The sequence below is a fragment of the Eleutherodactylus coqui genome, chromosome 1, assembly GCF_035609145.1.
Source record: "Eleutherodactylus coqui strain aEleCoq1 chromosome 1, aEleCoq1.hap1, whole genome shotgun sequence".
NCBI lineage: Eukaryota > Metazoa > Chordata > Amphibia > Anura > Eleutherodactylidae > Eleutherodactylus > Eleutherodactylus coqui.
In genome coordinates, this window is record NC_089837.1 from 319,330,996 (window position 1) to 319,355,969 (window position 24,974).

At 44.0% G+C, this 24,974-nt stretch overlaps 1 protein-coding gene across 4 annotated transcripts in view; it reads right to left on the reverse strand.

Annotated features, from left to right (window-relative positions):
• The window catches only part of KCNQ4 (potassium voltage-gated channel subfamily Q member 4), a 153,681-nt gene that overhangs the window by 68,601 nt on the left and 60,106 nt on the right, over positions 1-24,974 (reverse strand). For all 4 annotated transcript variants that reach the window (XM_066575048.1, XM_066575047.1, XM_066575046.1 and 1 more), the window contains exon 2: positions 18,858-18,948. In XM_066575048.1, the coding sequence (XP_066431145.1) occupies positions 18,858-18,948 (91 nt within the window). The remainder of the gene's footprint in view (positions 1-18,857; positions 18,949-24,974) is intronic.

Sequence of the window (24,974 nt, forward strand, 5' to 3'; positions counted from 1 at the left end):
TGGATAGCGGTGATCACGTGACAAAGGCCCATGTACCACGGCACCCCGTGAGTTCTCCAGGTTCTCAGCTACGTTTAGTAGCCAGGAGCAGGGGATTTTAAATTATCCTGGCAATCTGTAGCTTTTGCGCATGCGTCCCCCATTTTGATGTCGGGCATGTGCGCAGAAGCCGTGGTAAGGTCCACAAATAAATCTTAGGTATGTCATTTCATCTCCCCCCACGGATATGTTCTGAGAGGGAAGATGGATCTTGAACTTTTTTGTACACTTTTTTTTTAACTTTACATGATCGCCTGTATCCATTGGATAACAGCGATCATGTGACCGGGAACTGCATACAGCAGCTCACGATGATATCTCTCTGTTCTCGGCTACACATGATACCTGAAAGCCATGGAGATTTAAAATTTCCACAAGCCCAACTGAGCATGAGCTCAACATATGGCGTGTCTGGCGCGAATGCGCAGAAGCTAGCATCAGGTCTGGGAAGGACCAGAACATCGCGGAGGGCGGGAGTGAGTACTCTCAGCTCCCCTCATGGATCAGATCCATGAGCGGATCTGAATCTTTAACTTTTATTTACCTTTTTTTACACTTTTATGCGATTGCCGGTATCTAGTAAATACTGGCGATTGCGTGACCGTGGCGGGGGGGGGGTGGAGGAGTAGGGAAGGGCTTTCTGCGGTCCCCCATGACACCTCCAAGTTGTCGGCTACCTCTGGTAGCTAACAGCATGGAGCTGTCACGCCCACAACACATATGTCTTTAATCCTCAGAGCGAGCGTGTTTTTACAGTCCTGGGGATTAAAGCCCACTAAAGCAGGACGTAAAAATACTATGGGGTGATCATTAAGGGGTTAAGAGAGATACCCATCATGGCTGTTCCCTCTCCCCAAGCCTCTTTGCCCTTGCTATAGAGATTCTAAATATCTAATTCCGTTCCTCATCTTGGTTTCGGAGCTTAATTTGTAATGGTATTAGTCTAAATTAGCGCTTCATGCTGATGACTAGGGTGGCCCATAGAGATATGGCAAAAAATAAAGTGGCAGCTATACAGCAAGACACCTTCCCAATTTGTTACATCTGCTAATAGTAATGTTAGGGTAAAGTTTTAGTGTAGTGGCCCCTCCATAACTGTATGCATGCATTTGTCTATGTAATGTCAGTGTCTTCTGTGTTGCATGATTGATGTGCATTGAAAGTGTTAAGTGTCTGGTATGTGAGCTGACTGTCTGGAAAATGTATCCATTTGTTTGTCACGTGAACTTGTAATATATATGTGAATGCAAGGTGTGTGCAAGTGAATTCTGGGTTGTTCTGTTCTGGACGTGCAAGGAGGAGGAGAAAAGGAAAGAGAACCACACAGGCACCTTCAGCCTGTACAGCCCAGAATGGAAGAGGCGGAAAGGAGTCTACCACCTGCCCTGGAACTGCCCTACCCAAGAGATATGGATGGACCCTGTGTTAGAGTGTTGGAGAGAAGAGAGTGTGTTGCCGGGATCAGAGCCTACAGATAACGAGACTGTGGTTTCTCCTGTTCACCCGTGAGTCCTCCCTGTCACACCACTTTGATGTCTTTGCACTGTTTTCCTGCTGGTGTGTATTCTGCAGTTGTGATCAAGTTATTACAAGTAAAGTAACCAGTCGCCCAACCGATCCCGGAGGCTGTGTCCTAAAAGAACCCCATGTGTGTGTGGATTTCCTCTAACAACTAGGAATTTCCCCACGGAGGCTGAGCGAGAGTGAGTTTACTCCGCCATCCAGGAATTCCACCGCGGAAGAAGAAACGGTGGCATCACACGTGACATAAGAGACTAAGGTAATCCATCATTGCGTTTCCCCTTTATTAACCTGCCCTTGACCGTGTCACCGGTAACCCCCCAGGTGGGAGACGGTAGAGCCACCGTGACAAGGACAAAACTCTACCCTGCTGTCTCCGTGTCCCGCTCCTCAGACACTGCATTAGCTTTAAATTCCAACTGCAAGATGGTACTCAAAACGGATGTATATTATGAGAAATGGCGATTACGTGCAAGATTCCCAATTCCACAAGCTACAGCATTAATATTAACAATTTGCTTTTGCAAAACAACTGCTATACCTTTAAACATTAAGTATTGACAATGGCATTTGTCCTGACAATCTACACATCTGTGCTGCTCCTACAAAAATACCCCCAAATATATGAAAATAGTCAGAATTGTGACACAAATACTTGTCAGTCAGCGCTTAAGGACTGGACAGCAGACTCCTTGGTAATTCTTGTTGGAATAGCCTTGTGATTTGCTTCCAGGACTTGAAGCAACAGTTGGTTTTTTTCATCATTAGTAAAAAGTCTGAGAATTCATGGTCTTTGAGCGCAATCTTGTCGTAGACATGACAACCTGAAACGGCCCCAAATAAAGGTTTGTTAAAAGGAAAAAAAAATAGAGGGTGTCTTGCTTTGTAGTTGGAAGTTGAGTTTTTTCAGCCACCGTACTGATGACCTTATATTATATCTCAATGATTCTGGTCCCTCTTTACAGGTAACTATCCAACTCATTGATGAGTTTATCTTCTTCTCAGTATAGGTCCTCAAAATTTTGATATAGGTCTGGGCTGTGTGGCTTGGCCCTCCACTCAGTTTATCTCTAACGGACTAGTCTTGTTCCACCTTCTTTTTCTCCTTCTCCCCACTCTTTACTCTCCCGGCATCTCCCTCTCTCCCTTATTTCCTGTTCCCTGCCCTTAGCTCTACTTCTCCCCCTTATCTCCGCTCTTCTTCTCTGGTTGTCTTCCTCCTCTTTTCTTCTCCTTCCCCTAGTCCCTCTCCCCTTCTTTCTTTTCCTTCTTGTCTCTACCTCCTCTCCCCCTTTATTCTGGTGATTCTGGTACTGTGGAGCTCCTGTTGGGATGCTATTGAACACCTAATGTTTTTCTCCTTTCGTTGTAAGTAATCCATTTGTTGCATAATTCTACCTATTTAGGTCACTGATTGCTCTAAACCTTTATAGACTACATGCTATCTCGATGGAACATTGTTAGATCCTATTCTTTCCTTTTTTGTAATGTTGTATAAATGTGGCTTTACACTATTAATGCAAAATCTTGAAATAAACCAAATTAAAAAAAAATGCTTGAATCTCAGTCGGGCACTCCAGCGTGTTGAATGATAGTTTCAATCATTCATTCTAGTGTGTCTATTTGATGATACCAATGGTGTCAATCACTCACTCCAGTGTCTGTATTAGATGCTGATGCTGGCAATAAGGCACTCTGACATTAGTTTATTGGTTAGTAAAGCTGGCAAATAGACATGTCATATGCTTACAGGTGAATAATGGTGTCAATCAAGCACTCCATGTGCATTTGATACTAAATATGTCAATCTGACACTCCAGCATGTGTTTGATTCCAACAGTGTCAGCCATTCACTCCAGTGTGTTTATTGGATACTAAGACTGGTAGTCAGGCATACTAACTGGTTAATAATGGTGTTAATCAGACATTCCAGTGTGTGTATAAGGGCTCTTTCACACGAGCGTAGCGATTTTCGGTTGGCTGTGTCACGGCCATAATGTGACGGAAAATCACATAAACAGGTGCACAAATCTGCCGTTTGTGCGCCTGTTCAAATGGCCCGGGTCTGGCGCATATGCGCCGAGCCCAGAATGCCATTGGGCGGTGGGAGACAGTTTAGCTCCGCTAAACTGCCTCCCTCTTTCTATCCCCTTGCAGGTTACAGAACTATCTTTCTTTCCCGGTGTAAAAGTGCCCGGCCGAAATGTGCAACGTGTGCACTATCTGGGCCGGCAGGGTGCTTTTACACCACAGGAATACACCCCTCTGAATTGATGCATTGTAAACCAATGCATCAGATGGGCAGCGTATATCGGCCGGGCGTAAGAGCGCGACCGATATACGCTCGTGTGAATGAAGCCTAAGCAACTAAGGGTGACTTCACACAAGTAAATACGCTCGGCTCAGTGCAACATATGAGGCAGGGCGAGTTCAAGCGTGACGCACCCCTTCCATGGATTTAAAAGGCTATTTAGCCTAATGTGTTAGCTGGATGTGTTCTTTTCCCAGCTGTTTTATGCAGTGTTTCATGCATGCGCTGGTGAAAAATAAACTAATGAGAACAAATCCATTGACATCAGTGGGTTCTACTCCCCTTGTGTTGCGCTTGTATGTTTTACATGGACAAAAACATGCGCAAATACAGTCGTGTGAAGAAGCCCTAAGGGTGTCAATAATTCACTCTGCTCAAAGACCGCTCAAATGATAGTTGGACTGACAGCTTTGAGCGATCATTTTGCATAAAAATTAATTGGTATTTAAGTAGCTACTCAGCTACTTAAAGGGGTTGTCTCGCAGCAGCAAGTGGGGGTATACACTTCTGTATGGCCATATTAATGCACTTTGTAATATACATCGTGCATTAAATATGAGCCATACAGAAGTTATTCACTTACCTGCTCCGTTGCTAGCATCCCCGTCGCCATGAATCAGTCTAAATTCGCTGTCTTCTGGCGTTTTTAGACGCGCTTGCGCAGTCCGGTCTTCTGCCTGGTGAATGGGGCCGCTCATGCCGGAGAGCTGGTCCCGCGTCGTGATCGTAGCTCCGCCCCGTCATGTGTGCCGATTCCAGCCAATCAGGAGGCTGGAACCGGCAATGGACCGCACAGAGCCCACGGTGCACCATGGGAGAAGACCCGCGGTGCATCGTGGGTGAAGATCCCGGCGGCCATCTTGGAGAAGGAAGAAAGAAGTCATCGCAGAGTGGGGATTCGGGTAAGTAATATATATATATATATATATTTTTTTTTTTTTAACCCATCCCGAAACGGGTTGTTTTTTTTTCAATAGGCCCCCCCGTTCGGCGCGAGACAACCCCTTTAAATACCAATTAGGTGTGCAAATGAAGCCTTCCTGAACACAACTAATAGCCCAAGGCTATTATCAGCGCTCAGATCCTTTGTTCTCCACAATGCTATCAGCACTCTCGGAGGAGAACTACTGATAAAAATGAGTGACGATTTTTATGTTGGACTGATTTTAATGATCAGCCGAAAAGCAGAAGATGGGCGCACATTTACACGCACTGATTATCGTTGATTATCGTTTTTTTTAGCGATAATCGTCCAGTGTAAATGGGCCTTAGTAGTGTCAATCATTCACTTCAATGTATTACATACTAATTTTGGAAAACAGGCATTTTTATATGACTATTATTGATGTGTAATGGTGTTTATTTGATACCGGTAGGGTCAGTCTGACACACCAGCATGTGCATTTGATAACAATAGTGTCCATCATTCACTGTATTATGCTTTAGCTACTAATGCTGGCAATCAGGCACTTCAGCGTGGGTAGTGGATACTAAAGCACAATGTGTTGTTCCTTGCACGAATGGGCTATAGCAGCAGATGACTAGTTGGAGTACCATTGCTGTCTGTCATATACGCTATGTTGGGGGCAAAAAAACTGGTGAATGGGTGCACAAATCAAACGTTTGTGCGCCCGTTCATATGATCTGGTGAGGCCGGCAGAAATGCGCCGACCTCACCAGGCAATCTCCCATTTCCCCTTCCTCCCCATCGCAGGTTTACCCTTTCTTCCTGCCCGCTCGGTCTGTGCAATGGGAGTGGGCGGAGCAAAGCGTCGGTCTGCCCCGCCTCCTCCCATTGATGGCTATGGACAAGGGGCGGGGAGAGGGCGGGCACTTAGTTCCGCCCACGTCCCACCCCTTGTCCATAGCCATCAATGGGAGGGGGCAGGGCGGATTGGCACTTAGCTCCGCCCCCTCCCATTGCAGAGACCGAGCATGGAGGAGAGGTAAGCCTGCATGGGGAAGGGGATGAGAACAGAGGGAGGTATTTTAGCAGCCACGCTGCTAAACTCTCCCCTACCTACGGCCATGCAGCGGCCCAACGTATTCCGGCCCAAACATAGTTCCAGAACTATGTTTTGGGCTCGACGTAAAAGCGCCCGGCGCTATATTGGCCAGACGGGCGTTTTTACGTCCTGCAAATACACCCATGTGATCTGATGCATTGGAATCCAATGCAACAGATCACAGCGCATATCGGGTGGCCGTTTAAACGGCCGGCCAATATGCGCTCATGGGAAAGAAGCCTAAGTAAAACACACAGGCATGACTTCAGGTGACAAATGAGAGCACAAATTGGATCACTAAGCAGTGTAAACGCATCGCCTGGTCAAATGAATCCAGATTTATGCTGCACCGTGCTAATGGGAGGGCCAGAATTCAATGCAAGCAGCATGGATTGATGAACCCTTCCTGTCAGCTATTTGGAGCATCAGTACCTTCATCTAATCTAAATTAAGGGGGAATTAACTTTTCAGAAAACTTATGCTCATGTAATAACCTATGTGTGTCTCACCAATCTAGTAATATAATATACTTTCATAGGGACTGCATTCACACGAACGTATATCAGCTCGGTTTTCACGCCGAGCTGATATACGTCGTCCTCATCTGCAGGGGGGGGGGGGAGGATGAAACAGCCAGGAGCAGGAACTGAGCTCCCGCCCCCTCTCTGCCTCCTCTCCGCCCCTCTGCACTATTTGCAATGGGGAGAGGCGGGACGGGGGTGGGGCAAAGTCCCAATAATTAGCCCCACCCCCGTCCCGCGTCTCCCCATTGCAAATAGTGCAGAGGGGCGGAGAGGAGGCAGAGAGGGGGCAGGAGCTCAGTTCCTGCTCCTAGCTCTTCCATCCCCCCCCCCTGCAGATGAGGTCGACGCATATCGGCTCAGCGTGAAAACCGAGCCTATATACTTTCGTGGGAATGCACCCTAAAGATGCTGTTGTTTTACCACTGTAAATCAAGTTTGAAGTGACTGCCGCTAGGGGCCTCCCTTCCAGCTTCTCTGCAATTGATTGCCTGTTGTTAGATATTGAGCTTCTGTAGTAACTGGGAGGCTGGCATGTTTTCTTAACTGTGGGGGAGGGGCTATCTTCATAGGCTGTTACCCTGCACTTATAGGGCTGACAGATCAGTTTACAATCTCCACAATCTCTGCCTCTTCTGCTGTTACAGCATGAATGTGTGAGAGAGAGAGAGAGAGAGAGAGAGAGAGTACACACATTATATTGAGTGAACTAACAGTTTGGGCAAAGTGTCTCTGAATGCCTGGCTCATACAATCGTCCTGGGAAAGCAGCGGGGTGGACATTCAGATACTGTCTCCCTGTTGATTGGACCAGAGATACAGCAATGCAGCATGCGAATTGAGGGAAAGGAAGTACAGGACAGGGAATTACTGGCAGAATGGTAAGCTTGCGACATGTCCCCTGCTTGAAAGTGGATTGCAAACAGTAGGGCAGCAGAAAAATGAGGAAGACTACCTGAAAAAGGAGAACTTAAAAACATTAAAAAGGGTGTAGGTAGCAGCAAATAAGTGGCTAAAGGGAACTTGGTATAGTTTGGAAAACGTGTTGAAAACTCAGGTACGCTTTCACTGCAAGAAGCTATACTGTCCGCATGGATGAATATTCTTGCAGAATTACTTTAACACCTAATGAAATCTATGCCACAATGAATCACTGAGGTCATGAAAGCTAAACACAGTACTAGATGGGTGTCTCTAATAAAGTGCCCAATCAATGTACATGTTGACTACATGAAACTAAACAATTAAAAACAGAAAACACGTACAAAAAATTGAGGATCTTGATTATTATTGATCATTTATCATGAATAATCGCTATTTACGGTGAGATCATAAAAAAGGTGTATTCTTCAGATAAAGCGCTGCGTAATAAATTGGCGCTATACAAATAAAGATTATTATAATTATGGATAAAGGTCTCCAAAAAAGCTTCATTTTCTGCAGACAATACAATACATGTGTTGTGATTTTTAGTATGTAGCTTGTAGCTATCTTTTGTTTCAGTACAAAAAGCATCTTCTTAATGAGACAGGCAGATACATGCGACTCCTCAGGGTACTTTAGAAGTATACCTACGATGGGCTTTCATGCGATCTAAGCTATCTCCATCTCCTTAGAGATCTCTTCTTACATGGAAGCCATGTCACCTCCTGAAAGAAGTGAGAATCTCTGGTAAAAAGAAGAGTTTCCTTTGTGAAATGTTTCCTGTTCAGCTGCATCTTCATGTCACTGTCCCAATCATTTCTTATCTGTGATCACTCTCGCAGCACTCTAAGGGAGGTCTCACGTGGCTCCCACATTGTGAGCTTTGGGCCTTGGGCAGATAGAAGTGAAAGTGGGCCAACCATAATGACATTACTTTTACACTATTACTTTTTTCCTAGTAGAATCAAGTGGAAATTCTGGAAAGGAAAGTAGTGTGTATTTATAAGCTATGGTATTACCAGAGTTTTTTTAACCTATTTGCTCTCTAGTATTCACATCAGGAGATAAAATGTTTTTACATCCTGTGTAGCACTTTGATTGGTTTTTATGAAAAGCCCATTAAAAGGGAGCGGTTGCAAAGTGAGGAAAGGAGGGAGGTCACCGCTCAACATCTTGTGCTATTAATCATGTACAGTATCCTTTAAAGGAAATGTGTTATCACAAAATGACCCATTATATAAATCAAGTTTTTATGCTAAACATGTCTTTAAAGGATTTTGGGTGTTTGTTTTTATTTCTAATGTCATCGTCCATATTAAAATCCTGCAGCAACTCGTTATTATCACGGGCAAGATTACAATGAAAGGTAACAAAAATATATACTGTAGATAACACCATTCACAATAGGTGATGATAACCGCTCCCCTCCTCCCTGCACAGAGACCTCTGCACATGTCTGGAACAGTCTCCCATAGAAGTCAGTGGGTCCCCTCCTGTTCATTGTGGGAATGGCCTGTGAGGCTGCTGTAAAGCATATTTCTGAAAGCAAATATAAAGCATATCTCTGCAGTAAAGGCAAGACGGCTGCCCCTCGGTCATATACAGGCAGCAGAATATAAAAAATCAATCAGAAAAACAGATTAGAAAAATGGAAAACGTGTATTAGGTTTTTAATTAGTAACAAATATATAGCTAATGACAGATTACCTGTGTGAGTTATTGGAAGTTCTCCCAGTCTGGGAATAAAGGGAGGTCAGCCTAAGGCCTCGTTCAGACGAGCATGGGCTGCCGGCAACCCATGCAGTGATTTTTGGGGAAGAGATTTAAATATAAACCCTTCCCTGAAAATCATCCCTAGGATGTGTAAAAAATATATTCACTCACCTCTCTGCTGCTGCCGGGGCTCAGGTGCGTCTAGCCGCTTGGTCTCCCTGCAATGCTCTGAAGCTCTTTCAGCAGGCGGGAATTTAAAATCCCCGCCTGCTGAAAGGGCTGTATCTGATTGGCTGAGTGCTCAGACAATCACAGGCAGCGCTCGGCCATTCATTGAATGACAGCTGAGTGCTGCCTGTTATTGGTCACAGCGCTCAGCCAATCACAGGGAGCACTCGGTCATTCATTAAATTCAATGGAGGCCGTCTGCATGGAGTCCGCAGCAAAATAGAGTACGCTGTGATTTTTCATCCACTTGCAGGATACACAATTCGCTTCCATGAGTGTAAAACAAAAAGTGATTTTTACATACCTTTCAATGCATGCCATTTGCTTCGGATCCTCCATGCGGACGCTGACCGCATATTCCGCAACAGAAATAGAAGCATATCTAAGCTGATGTCACAATGTCAGTGCATGGGCCTTGTAATTCATTGCTTGGTGCCAATGTGTAAGCATTCACCCGCTGGTGTGATGTTTGATTGGCTAGCTGAGGGAACCCGCCTCCCCGCCAACCAATCGACAATTATTGTAGTATATATATTTTGCCCCTTCTAAAAGATGGAAGTTCTGGTTCAGTTCGGTCCTCCTGGTGTCATCTATGCCAGATAAGTCCCTCATCTTAATATTTATTTCATGGTGTTTTTTCCATCTGTTTCTACTGATGTTGAAATTCTTGTTATTTACATCTGTCAATTGTCACCCATTCTTGTATCTAGGTAGCCCTCTGGTTCCAAACAATCTAGGTAGCCCTCTGGTTCCAAACGTGAGTCCACCCTCGTCAGGGCACCATGCTTTTGGGCATTTTACGATAGGGTGACTTCCCTTTCCCCTATTGTTTAATTTCATTATGAATAGTTTTTTTCTCCAAGTTTTCAAAGTCTATATCTGTCCTTTTGGAGAACTATTATGTCCGATCCGGAGGAGGTGTTATTGGCATAGCATTACTGATGCAGGAGTACCAGTATAGAGATTAAATGCTGATTTATGATGCCGACTATCAGGAGTATAAAAAGTGTAGGTTTTATGCTCATTTCTTCCTTATGAACATGGATAGTCTTTTTATGCAGCTTTGTGGTGGCATCAGTACAGTTTGACAAGGAATTTCATGTTTATAACCAGTTTTGGCACACAGCATCCTTATCTGACAGGGTCAAGGCCTCCTGCCAAGCACCACAAGCATTTAAATCAAGCATTTAAATAACCCCGGTCCTGGACAAACAAGGATGGCCGCACCGCTTCTCAGACTAACTGATGCACACTGTGTATTAGGGCACCTACCCACTAGCTATGTTAGAAAACTAGATATGTTTTCTTGCGATGCTAGAGCGAGTAAAAACGCATCCTTATGAAACCAATGATTTTCAATGGTTTTCATACTAATTTGCGATTTTTACACTCAAGCCTTGCAGTGCAGAGAAAGATCTGCGATATCGCTCATTGTATTCAATGTGGCCGGCGGCAGCAGCGCTACCCTCATTGAAAACATAGGGAGTACATCACGGACGTCTGTCACAGCTGTGACAGCAATGGCAGGGGATTCCTTCATCCCTGCAGGGACCGCGGGGATGAAGGAATTTTCTGCCAGGGCTGTGACAGCTGTGTCAGAAGTCCGCTATGCTATCCAATTGCTTTCAATGGGGTCGGTGCTGCTGCAGCCCCATTGAAAGCAGTGGTTGCTGGCAACCCCCGCAGCGATGATTTTTGGGGAAGGGCTTAAAATATAAGCCCTTCCCTGAAAATCATCCCTAGCTTAAAAAAAAAGTAAAAAAATACATATATTTTACTAACCTAGAAGAGCCATCCGGGTCTTCTTTCCGGCCCCGGCAGATGTCTTCTGGAGACCAGGGATTGAAAAATCCCCGCCCCCAGAAAGCGCTGGTCTTATTGGCTGAGCGCTCAGGCAATAGCAGGCAGTGCTCAGCCATTGAATGACAGCTAGGTTGATCTCATTACCCAATCCTGTCATATCCTAGGTAAAATCTGCCTCCTATACTCAGAGGTAATGTTGCTAAACTCTGGAACCTCAACATGTGGCTCCTCAGCTGTTGGCAGATGAATATACTTTTGTGTACTTCTTGACACCAGGGATGTCATAGCATTACTAGAACTTCGATATCAAAAAAGTATCCCTGGCATTAATAGTAGGGTAGGATTCATATAACTTGATAATATTTTAATAAGTTGCTCCCCTTTTAACATAAAATGTAGCTTAGCGTCACTATTTGAAAGTGGCTCGTGACCTACAAAAGGTTGCACACCTTGGCTTTGGTGACAGCTGTGTCACCAAAGAGGACATTGCTGCAGATGTAGATGATTTGGCTGGCTGGGTGTGGAGATCTCCAGCCAGGCAAACACCACCGGTCTACTGCATATAAAAACCAGGCCCTATTACTAGAGGGTGACGTTCATTTACCCCTTTTGCGATTTCTCCTCATTCCCTCCCAGAAGCCTAATGTTTGGAGTCATGCATGTTCTGCTGTGGTGTTGCTTGCATGAGATTCTGGGTGGGTTTCTGTTTGTTGGTGTGAACAGGTACATGTTCAGGGTGTATATCTTTTGTCTGTTTGTGTTTGTAAATGGTGTCCTATTCAGCGTAAATGTTGTATTCCATCTAGGGCGAGCCAGGTCCCGAGGTTCCAGTGTAGGGCCCTCCCTGTTGAGACGATCGTTCCCCTTGTAAGCAGGACTCATGGGGGAAGTTGTCTTGTTAGAGTAGGGAGTCACAAGACAACGAAGACCCTTGTCGTAGACTAGTGAGCTTATAAACTTTGGCCAAATTGCTAACTAGAGGCACATTAATATGGGACGAATGTCGGGCAAACAATGCCCAACACACGTCATCACAAGTTCCCACTCATGTGCTTTTGTACAGGAGCAGGTATCGCTGCTTCACAGCGGGGCGACTGCAGGACATTTCTCTCCTCACGCTCCTTGCTCCTCTCAATTCACTTAACACAGCGACCGTTCAGTACTGACCGGCTGCTATTTACACTCATCACCCATCGTTCAGGTTTTATGTAGCTTAAAATTCTGACCACTGATCGCTCAGTATAAACAGCAGCCGTTTAGTACTGAACGGCAGCTATGTTAGGTGAATGGAGAGGGGCGAGGGAGCGCGAGGAGAGAAATGTCCTGCAGTCGCCCCACTGTGAAGCAACGATACCCGCTCCTGTACAAAAGGACGTGAGCGGGGATGAGTGTCAGGCATTGTTTGCCCAACATTCGTCCCATCTTTATGGACCTTTATACCTTATATTATTAGTTGTTCCATCTGCTTATGCGCATTAGTATTATGGGTAAGTGTTTTGGCATTTGCTGTTGTTGGTTGTTTAAACTCACATTCAGACCATCTGTCGTAGTTTTACAGTACAGTTTATCTGGTGTTTATGCTGTTGTGTATGCACGATCTCTTTACCTGTGTGAACACAACCTTACGTTCGCCCTCAGCGTGGCGTAGCTTACATTCAGAATGTCTCAGCGATAACTGGGTTGCATCCCTGTAGGTCGTTTTCCCCAATGGCTTCTTCGGACATAACAGGCTGGTTAACAATCACATTTCCCCAAGTTATAGATTCCCCTCGTGTTTCATATCTTGTCCAATGAACTTTCTGCCAATGTCAAACTGCAGACAGTTGTATCGGGATAAATTTGGATTACTTTCAGTTTAATCCAGCTGACCTGGTATGTCAGAGTAACTTGAAAAACACCGGTGTTACAGTAGTGATAATACAAGTGCAGTATAAAAGATGTACCACAATACATATTACCAGAACAATAATTTAGGAAATACAACTAAGATAAACAGTATTAATTCCTGTACATGCAATCCAATGTATCAATCCCCAAGCAAACATTGAGCTATCATTGGCACGCTGCCTTCCATTATATAGTCAGACCTGTGACTCTCCTAAATTCCTTCCTGATGGTATTTCTTGCAACGATCTCTGTACAAGCTGAGGCACTGCATATTCTGCAGGATCCATTTGTGTCAGATCCCTCTAAGCTCTACACAACCTATATACACTACGTTTCTTTTGTATCTAGATGATAACTATTTGGCCCAGACACTCAACTGGAATGCTCCTTTGTGATTTTCTTTTTTTATTCAACTTTTAAAAGCTATTTCCCATCTACAAATGCCTTGTCTCAGCACAATCTCCTGCAGCTTTTTAACGTAATTACAGTTTGCAAAAAGTATGTTCCCAAGAGTTTTCTCCAAACTCAGGTTTGTAGCGCATGGGCACTTTTATACTTTCCTGTCTGACTCTACTAAAAGTTAAGGAAGATAATATACTGGGGGTAAAACTTTCTTTTAGTCACATGTGAATGCCTGACATGAATGCTTCCCATCATGTTATCGTTGGTGTTAACATACTGAATTATTCCTGTCTTGTACTGTTCTTCTATACTCTGTCTTACTAGAACATTATATGTGGACATCCCTTGTAGAACAAAAATGTAGCAGCTAAAGGGTCGAAATAGATTTGCCAGAATGCTAACACTATAAGGTCATGTCCTCCTTCCTTAACAATAAAATGACTGCATGCGGGAATATCAGGACAGTCTATGTTATGACGGACAAGTAGGTGACACTGATCCATCCTTTCAATCTATTGATCTGACAATTCAGGGTGGGTCCGGTTTCCTGAACATCAGCAATGTGTCCAATGCTATCTCTAGCACCTTTCCACAAACAAAAGACAACTGCGCTTAATCAAAGGAGAGACACAAGGACTTCTTAATTTAGACTTCGCCTCCGGAGTAAGTACTCCTGACGTCAGCCATTCGGGATAGAAAGAAGCGGGACTGGAAGAATAATGCAAATCGTACTAGAGGGGCTTGTGTAGATCAGCATAGATGAGGAAATGCTGACGGCTTCTAACATCTCACGGAATGTCATATAAGGGTGCGTTCACATGTAGCTGACTTGCTGCGGATTTCGTTTGGTGCGGGCCTGCAGCAGATTTCAATTGAATTCAAACTGAACGGGGGGATATCTGCGACAAAAACCTCCGAAAATCAACTACATGTGAATGCACCCTATAGAAGGTAGAACAGCAACGGACAAGCCATAGTAAAGAAGTTCAACTCTGTCACATTTTTGTGTTTTAAAAGTAATAGCCACTTTTACATCTCATTATAGTATCAACCTTCAAGGTTTGCATCTATCTTGGAATGGTAATGTGATAATGGTTACAAACGAGGAAATAATATGCAAAGTAAGTTAGAAAATACGTAAGTTTTGCGCAGCAGAGTACAGAAATGCCTCAAATACAAAGGGGGTTTGGGACTCGGGTCCCAGTTGTCTTATATGACTTATAGGCTCTAATCCCCTATTGGATTTTAGTAGGAAAGACGGCTTGTCCCAGTGCCTATGCCTACGGGAAGCTTCTCCTGAGGTTTGTCCCACATTCCTTTCTATTTCGAACAGTCTGAAAAAAAAATCAGAGCTAGTTTTTTGAATATTTTCCATAGTCTTCTGAGGCGGAATATCTCTAAACCCTTGGAGGTACAGGTACCATTCGATTCATACATTCTTGTTGAGATTCAATGTCATTCGCTTAATTGGAAAGGCTCCTTTTGATCCTTTGGGAGATCTACCTATTGGCAAAGAGGATGAACTATTGCATTCATTGTCTATTGTGAGTGCTCATGCTAACCCCTGTCCACGATAGCGCCTACAATGGGCCCTGGCCTAAAGAGCAATGGAAGAATATGGTCTGGCCTGATTAGATTTTCTTGCACATGGGCCGGGTGTGAACTAGAGCGAAAGAGACACCAGGATGCTTGTGTCATTAAAGTGTGATGTTACATCCAGCAACCAAGGTGTGTGCAGCAGAGATACATGTATTTCTATGGAGTTTGGGTTGAGTCTAAAACCTGGAATAGGACCTTGCTGTTGGAGCTGAGGCCCTTTTACATGCAACGATTATCGTTCAGTTAATCGCTGGATCACGTGAAATAGAATGATAATCATTCCATGTGAATGCAACCCGAAACTGAACACCTAACGATAATTCATTTGCTTATTGTTTGTCGTTCATCAAACAATGATGTAAACAGGCAGTTATCCATCTATGAATGACTGCCTGTTACTCTGAATGGATGCGGCCGGCCGCAAGAGACCTCTGATGCACTCCGTCTCCATTAAGTGCGCAGTTATCAATCCTGTTTGTGAGAGTACAAGAGCAATCATTGCTGGGACAACTGTTGGGCTTAAGTGGTTGCCAGTCATCCCACGTGAAAGGACTCTTAGGGGGAGAAGGGTAAGCCCTCACTCCATCCACTCCACTGATATTTCAGTTAATTAGGCTTACTATTAGCTGGGAAAGCTCAGTTAAATATGGTGTGATCCTCTCTGACAGAGCTCCCAGTCTTGGGAAGGTCAGGCTGTGCTAAGGACCGTGGGAGTTATAACCATGATGGTATAAAGTGCGTTTGCCATCAGGCTGGATGGCCTTGAGCTACTTTTGCATGGTATTGTAAAACTGCCTTTCTGGGTTTGAGGATGATGAAGATGTTTGCATCCAGTTTTAAACCTAATCCACTGTGTTGGAATGAGAATTTCTTTGTGTGCCAACCATCTCACCGAGGGATGCTGATACAGTGAGCTAATTTGACCACAAATTTTGACTATATATATACATATTTAGAAGACACTAACTTTACATCTATGCGTTACATACCACTCACTTCAATTATTTCAATAAAAGACCTTATTCACACAAGAGTTTTTACGTGACTATTTAGCCGAAATAAAGGGTCATCCAAAAATCACAACCATGTCAAGCATTGGATTCCAATGCATTCAACCACATGGGCGATTATTAGCCACTAGAGATGAGCGAGCGTACTCGTTTCGGGTGTTTTTGCACTCGAGCACCGCTTTTTCCGAGTAACTGACTACTCGGATGATAAGATTCGGGGGGCGCCAGGGGGCGGCGTGGTGGAGCGGGGGTAGCCGTGGGGAACAGGGGGGAGCTCTCTCTCCCCCCCCCACTCCCCTCTGTAACCCCCCACTCACCCCCGGCGCCCCCCGAATCTTTTCGTCTGAGTAGTCAGTTACTCAGAAAAAGCGATGCTCGAGCGCAAAAACACCCGAACCGAGTACGTTCGTTCATCTCTATTAGCCACGTAAAAATGTCCAGCTGGTGAAGATAGGACATCGGCGGCCAAATAATTTTGACATGACCGGAAAAGATAGGTCTTGGCCTGTCTTTCGGCCACGATCAGCTGGTGGCTCCAATAGGCTTCAAGTTGTCTCCCCTACTACAAAAGTCTCAGAGCCATTGGCCTACCCTCTGAACTCTTTCTGTGTAACTGGCATTACAGCAGCTATCAATCTTTCACTTCCCCGTAATACAACAGAAGGCTGATTATCAACGTACCACCAGACGTTCTACGACCCTACAGAGCTGACTGTTAGATTCAACAGATGTATTAGGCCGTTTTTTGCCAGCTTAAAGAGATTTTACAGATTCATTTAACAAGTATTTAATTTGCAATGAAACATCACTTTTAATACCATTAATGTATTAATTCCTCACCATATTCCACTTCTCTGCTTGGAAACGTTCTAGGACTAAAAATCTATACTGCTGTTCACACAGCTTGTTACAACGTATTAAAGCTCTTTCCTTATGAGCTTGGCAGCTGTAAGAGCAGCACATGAAAAGGGTGAACTTCTTGATTTCATTCGGATTTCTCTTCCTTGGGCATCTGTCACCAAAATGTTAATTTCATTTCTCTATGGAGTAATAATTATAGAATCCCATGTTAAATACATTCTGCTGATCTTCCAGAGAACTGACTTACACTCCACGTGTCTGCAATGTTATCCATGCGTCCTAGCAATATGCCAGCTGATAAGTATCCATTAGGAAATCACCTCTTAAGATGGCCATACACATTAGACAGAAGTGCACTAGGGTGATGGTTCAATGGTTGTTAAACTAACAATAATCTGGTAATTTTAGTGTATATTGACCATCAATTCTTCAAACTGGCCATATATCACCAATCACACCGGACGATGGACGAAATATCTTTCTGGGGACATTTCAAACTTGGACAAATTATTTCCAGACAATGACTGCCATCATTTAGCTTAAAAACAATTGTTCATTGTTAATTTCCACCTGGCCTCTTAAGGCCCTTTTACATGCAACGATTATCGCTCAAAACTTATCCAAACGGCTGAAAACGAGCGAATATTGTTACATGTAAATGTGGTCATTGTGCACTTTTCATTTAGTTCACTTAAAATCTATCATTCAGCAGCTAAAAGACTGAGAAAATACATTCCATTTGAATGTATTTCGCTCATCTTTCAAAAGACGGTAGTATGTTCTCCCCACGGCATGTTTACACTAGCGCAGAGGAGAATAATGGAATGTGTTGATAGCTGCTTACACAGCTGGGAGTGTGTTTAAACACATGCTGGGCTCTACAAACAACTCCTGGAGGTCCTTTTACATGCAAATGAAGATGATAAAGTGCTAATGGCCATTAAAGGGGTTTTGTCATTAAAAAAAAAATCAATACTTACCTATTCCTCCCCAGGCCACCTTCTTACCGCATCTTCTTCTGGCTGATCTTCCCCAATCCTCCGGGTCACCTCACAGCAAGCCAGCCGAGTTCTCTTCTTCTTGTTACGATCTGTCCATTTTCAGCATTCTTCTTCTGGCAGGTCAGTGTACTAGTGACATCCTAGGCAGTGACCTAACGTTCAATGCCTAGGAAGTAATGATGATCTATTGCCGAGACTGTGCATGCAAACTGTCTTGCTGCTAGAGTTCATATACTATTGCTTTCTAATGGTAGAACCCCTTTAAAGCCATTACCACTTTATGTAAATAGATCATTAAATCTTTCAATCTTTAAAAGATTATTTTTTGCGTGTAAAGGGGCCTTTACATCAAGGTTTAAAATTCACAAAAGAGCAGACACTAAAATTAAAAGTATAATAGTGTAACCAAATGCTCAAAGGAAGAACATATCATAATACTGATTACACTCCAAAAATTGGTGACAGATACACACTGTGTGCAAACCGATTTACAAAGTTTTCCCATTTTTATTCTGTTCAGTAAACTCTGCCAGGACAACCTGGCATAATTCAGTAATTACATACACTGGCATTATACTCTGGCATAATGCTTGGAAGGACATAAGTATTGGGATATGCCACTGACTAGTCAGTTATACATGCAACTTTCATGTGATTAACCCGTGACTGTTGCAGCAGAAATATATTAATGACACATGGGGACAAAAAAACAGTTGTGCACAAACTGAATGGAAGTTGGCCAACAGTTGCTACTGAAGCTGCCAGGTCACAAAAGTTTGTGTGTAGCCCCCGCCTACAGTATACAGAGCAGTAATTGTCTGTAATTAACAGTTTGTAGAAGGCCTGATTGTGTATGACATGACTATTTGAAGTGCAATCAGCTGCTGAGTCTCAGTATGAATCAAGAGAAGGAAGGAGAACAGACAGTGCATAATGTATATGAAGAAGACTGAAAAGGTGGAGTAATAAGGCAGAGTGATAGAGACATACGAGTGACACAGGAGATCCACAAAGAAAAAACAGCTCTCTCACCAATATGAACAGGCCCTTGTTGGATAAATTTTGATACTCCGGAATTGTGGAGAATACAGAGAGCACCAGACAGCTGAACACCAGTAAGAATCTGTAAAGAGAAGAGGGGTGATGTTAGACATACAGAGAATCACTATACTACATCCATCCATGTGTGACTGTTAGCCACAAGAACAAATAGATACTTTTTACTATCCTCCACTAATTATTGGCAAGCACTTTTACATATCCAAAACCAGACAAATGAAGCTAAAATGAGTAGTATTTTCTGACAAGTGCTAATCCGATTAAATTATTAAAGTGGTGGTTCTAAGGTCAGAGCAAACAGTCTGCCATATGCACTTAGAGAATATTTACAAGCCAGTGACCTGCTCTGTAAATATTCAATTAGACTGGATTGTTTCTAATGCTGGTATGTGCTTTCAAAATCATCTGACAAGTAAGTTTAGAGCCATAAACTATTAATCTATGAAGCCTGTATTACACCTCTATGGCCAACAGAGGGAGCACAGAGCTTAATGCATTTCAGGATACTTTCTGGTGATAACCCCAGGCAATCAAGTTACTACCCGTTACCGTTCTCAACTGTACTTGCAAATTATTGTGTTCACATTGTATATATTCCTGCCAGATTCAGCATATGTGCCAGGAGCCATACGTATCCAGAAGGCTCCATTCATCAATGAATGGCAAAAAAGTTCTTCTAGCATCCATCAGGTTAATACAGAGTTCATATGCCATTTTTTAACTGTATAGAAAACGCTGTTTGCTGCTTTTCTATGCAGAGGCGTTCCGGAACAAATATAGACAAAACCATACATATTTGCGCTTACTATATGCCTATACAGTGGCATTTGTAGGAGCCCTCTGGGGAGGGGATATATACTGTGCTTCCAACTGAACTGAGCTATAAGATATGTTCACGATAAATTCCCGAATACCTGGTGATGCTAAAAATTGCGCAGGTTAAAAAGCTGCATTTAAAATTGTATTAAGATTGAGCTAAATTTGCAACATTTGTCTTCTTACCCACTTGGGTACGGTCAAGTTGTAAGTGTATACTTTCATCAAAAGAACAAATTATTGGTGTTCAGGTGCCTTCATATCTGCTGCGGACTCTCCACAGTGATTTTGGGGTGGAATTTCCACAATAAAATCCTCTGCAGAAATTCCACAGCATTTATGGCTTTTGTGAAGGCGGCCTCAATATACAGCTGCTCATAGCTTAGCCAGTATTTTCACCAATTACAGTTTCCAATTTATTGGTGCAAACCTCTATTATCAATAAACGTGGCCAGTGTGTAGTCACTGAAAAGTAAAACACAGCAGCAGTAAAGAACGTGTTTGCGCACGGTTTTGCGTGTGGGTTCATTCTCACTTCTTCTTTTGTGCCCACTGTTTTCACAAGTGCAAAAAAAAAAGGGGCCTGCTATAATTTGTGCGTATTTGTGCAGCAAAGAGCCCCATAGATGTCTCTGGGAGGTGTGCAAACACGCACATCTGCACGTGCGGGTATACACTGGGCATATGCAAGATCACCGACACCTTTTTAGACTACTTAGCCATTTAAATTAGAGCGGAGTGATACCCTCGCCTACGTGAATAAGTGGTCCCTGTATCAGTATTTGTGCAGGCACATGCGCAAAATACACTTGTTCTCTGCGCAGGAGCGACTGTATTGCTACATATGCTCGGCTGTCAAAGCCCTAAAGAGAATAAATGGTCTAATGGAGACTGTTATAAATGTCTGTATTACCAAAGAACACGTATTACAATTCAGGTAAGGCCCAATGTCCATGGGCAGGTTTGATTTGCGGAATCCGCACGGGAGATCCTCAAATCAAGCCGGCCATAGAAAAGCATGGGTGTCCGCAAATGGATTAAAGCTTGCGGATTTGATTTGCGGATCTTTTGGTCCGGAATACAAATCGCAGCATGCTCTATTTTTCTGCGGATCCTGCAGGGACAGCTTCCATTGAAGTCAATGGAAGCTGTCCGATCCACGGCACACCAACAGCTGACACTGCGGATGTACCGCGGATCTCCGAGAGTTCAGGAGGTTATAAAAAAAACTGTACTGTTCATGTCCGACAAGGCGCGTCGTGAGGACCATGCGCAGTACAGCGAACCCGGAAGTGGAGGGAGGGTTCCGCGCGGACGCCACTGCCGGGAAATCAGGTAAGCAGGGCTCACTGGCCACGGCAGTGCTGATTCCTTTTTTCTTCTCCAGCACGACCCTACAGGTTTTGCTCCACCCTTCTTTTTTCTTTTCTTTATATCTACTTCTCAACAAGACCGGTTTAGGCTAGCACAATTTAGGCCAGGCTCACACAAGCCAATGCTGCTGCATATTACGTGCGCAGTTTTTACATGCATAATACTAAGAACCAACTCCAACAAACTTTCAATTGTGCCGCTCACACAACGCGTGCAAAATACATGCCAAGATAGTGTATGGCGATTGATGGCACACAGCAAGTACGCATGTCAAGCATGGTCGTGTGAGCCCGGCCCTACACTGTAACAGACATGACAAACAACTATACCATTACTAATCATCAAGAATCCTTACGCCCTGCTCTACTCTCAGCCTTCTTTTATATACTAAGGTTTTCCCAATACAAATACGTTTATGCCAACATCACTTACTTGGGCGCTGGTCACACTAGCGTCATGGCTAATGGTTGTAACCGAGCCATGGCAGATATAAGGGCGGATTCACACGGGCATATTAACGTACACAATATGCAAAGAATTGAACCCATTGATTTGAATGGGCTTGTACTCCTTTCCATTTTTTGCATGCGCATTTCTCACATGCACCAAAAATTGGTCCCCATAGAAGTCTACGAGAGATGCGCAAATGTGCGCGCAATTCCGTGAAAAAAAAAAAACATCCAGAACTCATTAGGCTAAACAGCAATTTAAATTGGAGCGTGTTTGTCTGCCGCGTGCAATTACACATTCCCCGCGTGCACAAAAAGTACAGTAAAACTCGCTGATACATGCGCCAAAAAGCCTCTTTCATAATACAGTGCAAATACGTTGCGCTGAGGCGTGCGCAAAAAATGGATACTCCCCTGTGAAGGTCCCCTAAAACGTCAAAAAATAACATGAACCATCACGGACCCTAGTGACTGTTATGAGGTCTGTCAAGGTTATGGGAATTGTTTTGGAAACAATAGACTGTAGCTTGGACTATTTCTACTGTCAAAACTACTGAAATCACCATTTTTTTTAACATGGCGCTATAGGTGCCACTTCTACACTCCTGATATACGTTCCTATTGGCATTGTGAGACTAAAGTCCACGAGGTCCGAAATGTTATTTTACTCTGTCCCATTGTAATATGATTTTCGCCCAAAGACGACATTAATGCAAATATGAACAGAGCTTTTAGACCATATTCACACGGGATGGATTTGCCGTAGATTTGCCATGTGGCCCTTATGCATGGAAAAGCCACAGCATTTAAAGTAGCAGCAAAGCAGATATAATTTTCAAAATCTCGTCCACCTGTTATGGAAAATATCAGCACAAAATCTGTGCAGAAATTGACATGCAGAGCAGATTTTTGATCCACAGTATGTAGAGATGAGCGAGTATACTCGCTAAGGCACATTACTCGAGCGAGTAGTGCCTTACCCGATTATCTCCCCGCTCATCTCTAAAGGTTCGGCTGCCGGCGCCGGTAACAGGTGAGTTGCGTTGGGGAGCAGGGGGGAGCGGAGGGGAGAGAGAGAGATCTCCCCTCCATTCCTCCACGCTCTCCCCCGCTGCTCCCCGCCCCCCGCCGGCCCCCGAATCTTCAGAGAATAGCAGGGAGATACTCGGTTAAGGAACTACTCACTCGAGTAATGTGCCTTAGCGAGTAGACTCGCTCATCTCTAACAGTATGTCAATAACGGCTTAAACAGATGAACATGTTTGCGCACATTTTTCCACGAGTCAAACTCACGCTCACAAAGCATGATTAAATGACCCCATTGATTTCAATGGGTTGGTTCTCATTAGCATATTTATCGCGCGCAACTCCTGCATGCGAGAAAAGATAGGAGCTGCCCTATCTAATGTGTGTCAGGCCTTAGTCAGACGGGCGTTTTTAGCCGCGATTTGCGCATGCGCATGCGTCCGGCGATTTTATAAAACCATTGCTTTGCAATGGTATCGGACACATGAGCGCTTTTTATGCGCTCGTCCGATAAATTATAGAACAGAAATCGCAGATCGCACCTATGTGCGATCTGCGATTCCTGTTCTCTTCTCTATATGCGCTCAATGGGGCCGGCAGCAGCATCGCCGACCCCATTGAGAACATATAGAAGACAATTCATTCTTCTCTGCCACAGCTGTAACAGCTGTGGCAGAGAAGAACGATGTTTGCCCATTGAATTCAATGGAGCCGGCAATACAACCGTCTCCATTGAAAGCAATGGGCTGCCGGCGAGCGCTGGATGAATTGTCGGGAAGGGCTTAAATATATAAGCCCTTCCCTGCAATTCATCCTAAAACGGGAGCTGCCCCTGATTGGTCCCGCTGAGCCAATGAGAGGCAGCAGTCACTCACCCATTCATGAATTCATGAATGGGTGTGTGAGTGAAACCTGCCTCTGATTGGTCAGGCTGTGACCAATCAGAGGCAACTCATTCAGCAGGCGGGGATTTTAAAGCCCCGCCGGCTGAATAGTGCCGAGAAGCAGTTCAGGAGAACTGACAGCGGCCGCGGCAGAACTCCGGCTGCAGCGGAAAGGTGAGTATACAATTTTTTTTTATTTTAACACATTTTAGGATGAATTGCAGGGAAGGGCTTATATATTTAAGCCCTTCCCGACAATTCATCCCGGGCTCGCCCGCAGCGCATTGCTTTCAATGGAGCCGGCTGTATTGCCGGCTCCATTGAATGCAATGCGCTGGACAGCTCCGGCCCGTTTCTAATGAAACGCGGCTAGGAGCAGATTTTCGGGCGTTTTTTCGGCTGATTTTTCGGCGCCGGTCACGCGATTTGCGCATGCGCATCCGTCATGCGATGCGCAAATCGCGTGAAAAAACGCCCGTGTGACTAAGGCCTCACACAGAAAGCTGCCAAAGAAGTCTATGGCAGGTTAAAAAAATCAAGGGGAAGGGTGCGACCCTGCGGACAATGCAGGGAGAAGAAGATAGCTGGCCCATATTAGGCGTGTGAACTGGCATTGCGAGCGCAAACATTAGATTACTATGTACTCACACGCGTGTATCAGCCTGATAACTGCCATACTGCAAAAAAAAGGATCTTGCAACTATTTGAGAGACTTTGAAGCCCTCGGAAAGAAGGTGAAGAAACTCGGAGCACAGGTAGTCTTCTCATCCCAGTGGATGGCCACGGAATAAGAAGATGGAACAGGATTCTAGAGGTGAACAACTGGCTAGGTCGATGGTGCCGTCAGCAAAGATTTGGATTTCTAGACCATGGAGTGCATTACCTATATGATGGACTCTTTGCTATGGACGGGTTGCACCTTACAAAAACAGGTAAGCATATATTTGGTGGGCGCCCTGCTCCACTCATTAGGAGAGCTTTAAATTAGAACAATATGGGAAGGAAAGTGAAAGGTCAGGTAAAAATATACAGCTAATTAATACATTTGAGAACCTTGCTATTAGAAGTGGAAAGAAAGAACAAAAACAAAAAAAATTAGAAGGAAAGTAGAGGAGAAAGAGACACCGATCACAAACTAAAATGTTTTTACACAAATGCACAGAGTATGGGAAACAAACAAGGAGAATTGGAGCTCCTAACACAAAAAGAGAAACATTATGTCATAGGTATCACGGAAACTTGGTGCAATGATATACATGATTGGAATACAAGGCTTAAAGGATACAACTTAAATATAAGAGAGACCTTAAAAAAAGGGAGGAGGTGTTGTATGCTATTGTCCAAGAAGGTTGGGAAATATTGCGAAATGAGATTCTCAAAGCACAATCGTTAACAATCCCTAAAAGAAGGAAGAATGGGAAGCATTTAGAGACCAGGATAGATGAACACAGAACTTGCACACACGTTAAAAAGGAAGAAAAATATGTTTATCAAATGGAGAGAGGGGGGAATATCTAAAGAAGAATATAATGCGGTCTGCA